This window comes from Crocodylus porosus, unplaced genomic scaffold (genome assembly GCF_001723895.1).
Source record: "Crocodylus porosus isolate Cpor-Errol unplaced genomic scaffold, CroPor_comp1, whole genome shotgun sequence".
NCBI lineage: Eukaryota > Metazoa > Chordata > Crocodylia > Crocodylidae > Crocodylus > Crocodylus porosus.
In genome coordinates this window covers 31726155-31734053 of record NW_017728912.1, presented here as the reverse complement: position 1 = coordinate 31734053, position 7899 = coordinate 31726155, and the positions used below count along the sequence as shown (strand labels likewise).

At 47.6% G+C, this 7899-nt stretch overlaps 1 protein-coding gene across 1 annotated transcript in view; it reads right to left on the bottom strand.

Annotated features, from left to right (window-relative positions):
• Window positions 1–467: 467 nt before the first annotated feature.
• LOC109309460 (signal recognition particle subunit SRP72-like) overlaps window positions 468–7899 on the bottom strand; it is an 11526-nt gene continuing 4094 nt past the window's right edge. Inside the window, exons 3-7 of the mRNA XM_019534234.1 lie at window positions 6052–6124; window positions 4740–4804; window positions 3169–3264; window positions 1399–1502; window positions 468–576 (exon numbers count right to left, since the gene is read on the bottom strand). Of these exons, the coding sequence (XP_019389779.1) occupies window positions 486–576; window positions 1399–1502; window positions 3169–3264; window positions 4740–4804; window positions 6052–6124 (429 nt within the window). The 3' untranslated portion in view covers window positions 468–485. The remainder of the gene's footprint in view (window positions 577–1398; window positions 1503–3168; window positions 3265–4739; window positions 4805–6051; window positions 6125–7899) is intronic.

The following is a 7899-nucleotide window of genomic DNA, read 5'->3' as shown; positions in this document are numbered from 1 at the left end:
AGAAGAGGCTTGATGCCTACCTGGCTGGATTCATTTGAGTCCAGTTTTTCTCCCACCCAGGAAAGGGGTCAGACTTGAAGATCTACAAAGTCCCTTCTGACCCTACTTCTATGATTCTATGAGTACACCACATTGTTACAGATAACAAGGATATTACAGGGAAAGCAATTGGACTGCTGACTTTTTTTTTTTGGTCATTCTAGACCAACACTGTTGCTCTCAGAATGGCAGTTTCAAAAGACCCAACTCCCATGAGAAATAAACTGCAGCTAGGTGCCCAAGTCAATCAGATGCTTTCAGGAAGCTCCACCCTTAGTATGGAGCTGCAAATAAACCTCCTCACTTCTCCAGGGGCAGCAGGTATCAAATGGTCCCACCAGAGGGTTCATGAAGCAGATCCAAAGTTCCTAGCACCATTGAAAAATTCTTCAGGAATCTAAAGAGAAAAAGCAAACACCCCCCTCCTGCTGCAGACCTTGCCACTGTCACAGAGGATACACTTTTGCCTTCTCAGGATCAACAAGGGAGTAGGCAGAGATGAGCTGGGCCAAGGTGTGAACATCTTTTGGATTCTGCCTAGAAGGAAAAAGAAAGGACCATTCTGAAGTTTACAGAACATCTGGAACATTCTCCTTGCTATGGCCACGGGTCTGGCTGTGCACAAACTACACTCTACCAACGCTGTCATTGTCACAATATCAGATAGAGTGGCAGGAGGAAGAGGCCTCTAGTGTGATGTCCAGGGATTCCACTTCCATGTCAGCACTTCAGCCAGCCTCTCACCAAGGAGTGAGCCTTCAAAAAGGACCTGACATATGGGACCTGTTTAATTATCCCTACTGTACAGCATTCTCTCATGAATTTTTTTAAATTGGTACCTTTTTTAAAAAAAGAAAAATAGTTCTTAGGAAAGCCTTCTGACACCATATAAAGAAAATAAAATGACCCTGCTCCCCAGGGTGAACTAGAAAACCAGCTGTAAACTAGTTACCCAAATGCTCTCCCTTCACATATGGAAAGGGATCAGTCCAAAGCAGCAGTGGACCAATCAGAAGTTTCAATGTGGCAAAGACTTCATTGGGAGCAGCTGCTTGCCTCCACACTGGCTATGGTATTCCTTAAGAATGACAATTCCTTCTGGGAAAGATACAGATGAGTCCTACCGGGTGTTACCAGATGCTCCCACAGACTGCAGTGCTAACCCTATGGCTGTAGTTAGTTACTCTGGCTCCATCATGTTGCCAAGAACAGAGGCAGAGAGCATGGCATAGAATAGAAGTCCCTTTGCAAGTATCTAACCACCAGAAGCCCTAGGCCATCCTCACAGACATCACCTGCACAGCTTGGATCTAGAAACAGAGCAAGACACCCCTTCCTCCAGCCATACTACAGACTCACTTCCACAGCTCCTCCAGGTCACTGATGGCTTCCTTCTTTCTCCCATGTTTCAGCTTGAAGTTTGCTGCTTCCCGTATGAGCGACAGGTGAACTGGAGACTTTGGCTGAAAGCAGTAATAGTTTTTTAATTAGGAGATGCTCACCGGCACTGAGCAAAGCTGATGATCCTGCTGCTTTGTCTCTTCAGTGCACTAGAGACCAGCTCAGACCACAGGACCAATTGATGTCTACTGCCCAGTGACATGGAAGATACCAGAACTAGCACAATCATGGCTTTAAGCCAGTAGCACTCAACCTTTCTGGCTGACAAGCCGGATTGGCAATGCCCAAGCCAGATCAGCTTGTGGTCCCAATCTAGCAGAGCGTAGTCACAGCAGGGCCCCATCTGGCTGCATGGAAGACAAGAGACATCCCCATGGGGAATGGGGGTGGGTTATGGCCCAGACTCAACCTGACTCCACTAGCACAGACCCATCCACACAGCCCCAATCTGCTGTGCAGGACTTGGGATTCTACAGTGAGGGAAAGGGGATGATGTATTTTTTGTCAAATTTCCTGATCTGAGGGCCTTATACCTATGGCTTGGCAGACTGCATGTGGCCCACGTGCTGGAGGTTCAAGCCACTACCCACTGCACAGGGAAATTGTGGCGGGGGGCATCTTCCCAACTCTGCCTTCTCCTTGCTACTTAGCACTGGGGACACGCATTGTCCTGGTCCCTGCACATCTAGAGTACAAGGGGCATAACAGTGTTCCTGGCTCTGACCCAAGCGCTGTACACCCTCAGCCCTTCACTTCCTTGCATAAGAGCTGCCGTGATGTGCGAACCAGCCTTCTGCTTGGAGACCCCACCTACAAAGGAGCAGGTCCCCACACCTCTACCTTGTTAATACAGCAGCCTATGTCCTTACTGACAGCTGCCCATCAAAACCAGAGGTGGGGATAGCAGGCTTCAGCAGGATTCAATAATCCCAGCAAGGTAACATTGATTTACCGCTCTGTCACCTCTGCATGTCAGCCATTTCCTCAGCGCCTGACAACTTGGCCTTTGGGCCAAATTTGCAGACAGGTGAGTTTGGAAAAGCTCAGGGTCCTTGCAGGAGGAAAAACAAGAAAGAGGGATGCAGTCAACAGCTGGTGCTGCAGCAGAACAGTTTCAATGGGACTCAAGTTCTCTAATTACTCCTGACAATTAGCTACCTGCCAAAATAAGTGCTACATCCTGTTCTTCCAAGACACATACTGGTCAGACACTGGATGAGATTACTACTGTCAGCCCAGAGGAATGAACCTGATCATTCCTATGACTCATTTAAAAGCAAAACAAGCAGGCTGGTGAGCATGTATTTGACCACCAGCCCTGAAGCTCTTCAAATAAATACCAAGAGACAAATGACTGCATTATTACAAGGAAAGAAGGAATTCTGCACACTGCCCCCTACCAGCTCTACACCCCTGGTAAGCCAGCAGGCACCAGAAGGGCTGGTAAATAGCCTGCCATTTCCTCCCTATGGCAGGTTTACCTTTGGCCTGTGACAAACCTAATGCCAGAAGCATTTCACATGGATGAGAAGCAGAGCTCTCTAATCCCCCAGCCTCAATAGATGGGGTTAGCGTTTGGCAAGGACAAACCGGAACCAAAGCACTCCTCTCCTGTTGACGTGTACTGGAAGAAGGTAGGAGCTGGTGAGGAACAGGTGGACCCAAACCAGCTGCCAACCAGCCAAGGCAACTCAAGTTTTTACATGCCATCTTTCCTGCTCTGCTTACCTGGAATTGCTGGTACCACTGGATAGCTTGTGTGAAGACCTCAATCGCACTGTCAATATCTTCTTCATGACTATACATTGTCACCAATGCAGACACCTGCAAATATCAAAGAACAGCTTGAAAGCCAGGATTTTAGTCATCTTGTTGCCAACCGAATGGAGTTTATTTACATTTATTTTTAGCACTTGTCACCTTAGGATGGTGACAGCTTGCGGCACTGGTCTGCCTGAGGGACACAAGAGCACAGAATTAAGGGATGGTTAATGCAATTGTGCTTCCCCCTCAGAAAGGATAGGGAGCATTCAGGTGCAAGCCCACTGGTGCTAGTGCCCAAACAGATGCATCTTCTGGGAAGTACCACCCCAGAGGAGTGTTGGAGGTTACCATAGTACAAATCCCTGCAACACTGTCTCCCTGGCCTTTCCATTAAAATGTGCACATGTGGCAGGGAGTAAGAAATGCATAATTAGAGGGTGAGCTAAAAAAATCATTAAAGAACAAAAGAATCAAGTGAAGCACTGCTATAGGGGAGTTCCAAAAGCAGCAACAAACCCATTTGCAATACTTCTACTCTACAGTTCCTGAAGTCCCAACCAGGATGTCACTGTAAAGGCCAGGACAGCCTAATTTGGTGCTTAGCAGAGTATCTGAATAAAAGCCCCTCCCCACCAAGCACAACTGCCCCATTTTTCCAGCAGTTAGGTTGATGGTTAGGATACAAGAACTATGTCATCACCATGGAAACAACAAATATTACAAAAGCTTGATTATGACTTTATTGCACAAAGGATGGAAGAGGAGATCATGTACTGTGAAGAACTTTTGTACTGTTACTAAAACCACAATAGCAGCTTTGACTGATAAATATGAGTAGAACAGTAACATGAGGGTACACATTTGCTTAGTATTTATTCTTTGGGTAAGTTGCCTGCCAGATTTCTTTCTTTTGTTGTAAACATATGAAAATCTTAGTCAATCCCCTTGAAAGGAGCTTGTATCTGCATGGCAAGGGAACAAGATATTGAATCCCAGAAGCTAAGAAGGCCAAAGTGCCTACAGGATGCTTTGAGCATCATACAGAACTGAAGGGTCATGTTTTACTGGCTCACTCCACCTTGCTTCCAGCTACTGGTTAAGCATGAAGGCATTTTGAAGCTCCTCTTTAATAAATTCTTAACATTATTTCCCAGGCAAATAGCTGGCCTAGGATATTATCCAAGTGCAGTTGAAATACAAGAGGGGTCTGAGCAGCTGTGACTAGGAAGGATGGTAGTTCATAGCCTCTGGCAATCATTAATGTAAGCTGTTAGCCTTTGGCTGGCCAGCTGTGTCCAGGATAAACAAGATGGTTCCAAGTTCTAAAATCTACTGAGGTATAATGCTATGCATGAAAAGTCTCTGCAAGCAAGCATCACTGCAGGCAGAGGAGTGAGCCAAGACAGACAGCACACATCAAGGGCAGACCTGAGCCTTGAGAACCAGCAGGAAGGGGACAACAGGAACAGAGAAAGGCTCCTGACATAAGGACATTGTGACAGTGCATGTCTGGGAACACAGTAACAGCTACTCACCATGCCTGGCTTGTGCTGCAACTCCTCTATGCTCTTCAGAATGATGCAGGCTTTTGTGATGCTACCTTAAAGAAAGAAGTGTACCTTCAGCTGTACAGCAATGCTTTCCTTGCTCTGCTGCTTCTCCACTTCTGCCTAGAAACATCTGAGTACATGATGGTCCGGATGGGGGAGGTGCTGAGGAGAATCATGACATGCTACACCCTCCCCGTTCCCCACCTGGTGAGGAAGCTCTCCACCACAACTGCTCAGATGACTCCAATCACCAGCTATTAGCAGGGAAGTGACAAATCTCAGCAGTGCCTCATTCTTCTACCATTGACCAGAGCATGGTTCTGGGCTCCACATGCCCAAGGGATGGCAGGCAGCTGGCCCATCCAAGGGGCTCCTTCCTGTTTAAGCCTAAATACAGGGGCTTGTGGGCAGTACTGTATGTGCAGGCTCACAGCAGAGGCAGGAAAATAAAGAGCTGGGTGGCTTCTACAAAAAGTCAGAACAACCCTGCATGGTAGGATCCACAACCATGGCCTGACTTGCGTTACACCACCTGCTTCAACGGGTATAAAATCAGACCAACACAGGGTAATTCTGAAGCCTCCTCAAGCCATATTAGGCCAGACTGTTTCCTTGTGTACATCACAGAGTCCCACTAACTACAGGTAGCTTTACCAAGCAGCCAGGGAGCATAATGCTGGCACTCTGGACAAACAGACACTAAACCTATGCCAAACATGGTGTGGGACAGTGCATAAGTGAGGGTGAGGGGAAGGACTCGGAACTTGAGCAATATTCAGTCAGCAGCAGTAGCACACAGCACACTAATCTTACAGCTTTGCCTGCTGGAGCAGTCACAAGACAATGGAAGAACCACCCCCTTTGCTTAGCACATACCCCGCACATGCTGAACCTGCCAAATTAGACCTTGGATTACTAGCATCCTGCCCTCACTTTCTTCTATTAGTCTGAAGTACCCACAATAGTTCATCTTCCAAGATCCTGAAGGACCAATACTAGCAGTGCCCAAAACCATGCTCTGTTAGCTTCCCAAGACCCTGGTTTCAGGGTGGAAGTGTTCTACGAGTATCTATGCCAAGCTCTCACCTAGCAGCATACTCCTGTTTACTAGGAGACTCCATCCCACTATGGTAGTGGATGGGCTGTCACTGTAGCACCATGGATTCACCCAGCTAGCCTAGGTATCCCTGTAGAGCACTGCAATCACTGTAGTGTAAATATACCTTCAAAGTGCGTCCTCAAACACAGGGCAAATAAAAAGGCAAGCATTTCCCAACACAAAAAAGGTGCCTCATACCTTGAGCAATTTTCAGCTGTGCCATTGTAAGCTTGATCTCTACTGCATTAGCAGGATGTTGATCTGCAAAATCCTGAGGCAGAAACAAAAGAATGCATGACCATGTTCACAGGCACCAAGTAACAACTGCAGCTTGTCCTGTTTTAAAACTAGTCTCCAAAATAAGGTCTGACTGCAACTGTTGGTGGTGGGAAGGGTGGGGAAGGGTAATATTCATGACAGCACCATCTCCAAGCAAGGTCTGTGTTAAAGGAGCATCACTCATAGCAAAATACTGTCCTGACTGGCCTCAGGAGTCCTCTCACTCAAGTATATGGAAGTCTCTTAGATGCTATTATCCACTCAGCAGCCGATGACCACAGTGCTCCAAGGTGCTGCCTGTCACAATAGCCAAGACCTTATTTAAGTTTCCATATTTAAGGTGCATATTTCATAAGCTGCATGGACATCATTTCAAATTGGCTACAATCAATTAGGAGACAGTGTATGCTAAACTGAAAGAAGACACTCTTAAGCCAAACCAGATATTGTCCACCCAGCCAGTTTAAATGCCAGTTAAAATTAAAGCTGAGTTTTTGGTTGTAGTCATGCTGGTCTAACGACATAAAAAGTTTTTAGCAAGCTTCCGGGCACAGTCACCCTTCTTTAGGCATAGGGAGCCAAAAGCTTGTTAAAAACATATTCCAAGTACCCAGCTGGTCTAATAAGAGGTATCATATCTATTCAAAGAATCTTGCCAGTTACATTAAATTGGCACAACTTTGTCATGTAGGCCACTAGCCAGAAGGAATGGAAAGTGGATGTGGACACCACACCATGGGCACAGCTATGGCGACAACCTGGTAAGGAGCCTCCAGGTTCTTGACCACCTGAGTGATAGCGATCATCGCTTGCTGAAATTCACCATCCAGTGCAGGGTGTCAAGGGCCTGCAGAAAGGCGGTAGCCCTAGACTTCAAGAGGGCCAACTTCAACAAGTTGAGGAGATTAGTGGGAGAGGCACGGGGGTTCTCAAGGGGAGGGGAACTCAGAGCCCAAGATGAGTGGTCGTTCCTTAAGGAGACAATACTCAGGGCCCAAGGGGTGACCATCCCAACAAGAAGCACGGGGGGCAGGAGTGCCCGAAAGCCCCCCTGGCTCACCAAGGGTGTACGGAAATGACTGACTGCCAAAAAGGCAGCGTACAACCGGTGGAAGGGGGATGCTACGTCCTCTGCTTCGGCATGTAGGGGGGCTGTCAGGAAAGCTAAGGCAGACATAGAGCTAGGACTTGCGTCCAAAATCAAAGATAATAAAAAGTCCTTTTTCAAAAATATAGGGAGGATGAAGAAAGTACCGAGAAATGTGGGGCCCGTGCAAGATTCTCTGGGCAATCTGGTGGTTGCGCCAGAGGAGAAAGCAGACCTCTTTAACCAATTCTTCACCTCCATTTTCTTGTGCGGGGACTGGGACTTCCCCGCTGTGATGCCAGACGGACTTGAGAGGAACGCCTCCAGACCTCAGGTTGGGGAGAACCGGGTTAGAGAGCTTCTGGAGGGGCTGGACGTGTTCAACTCAGCGGGTCCAGATGCTCTCCACCCCAGGGTGGAGAGGGAGCTAGCTGAAGTTATTGCAGGGCCCTTGGCACGGCTTTACGAGCACTCGTGGTGCTCGGGCCAGGTGCCAGATGACTGGAAGATAGCTAACGTGGTCCCCATTTTCAAAAAAGGGAAGAGAAAGGACCCAGGCAACTATAGGCCCAGTCTTACCTCAATCCTAGGGAAACTCTTTGAGAAGATCCTCAAGGAGCACATCTGTGATGGGCCGGCTTCAGGGATGATGCTCAAGAGCAACCGGCACGGTTTCATTA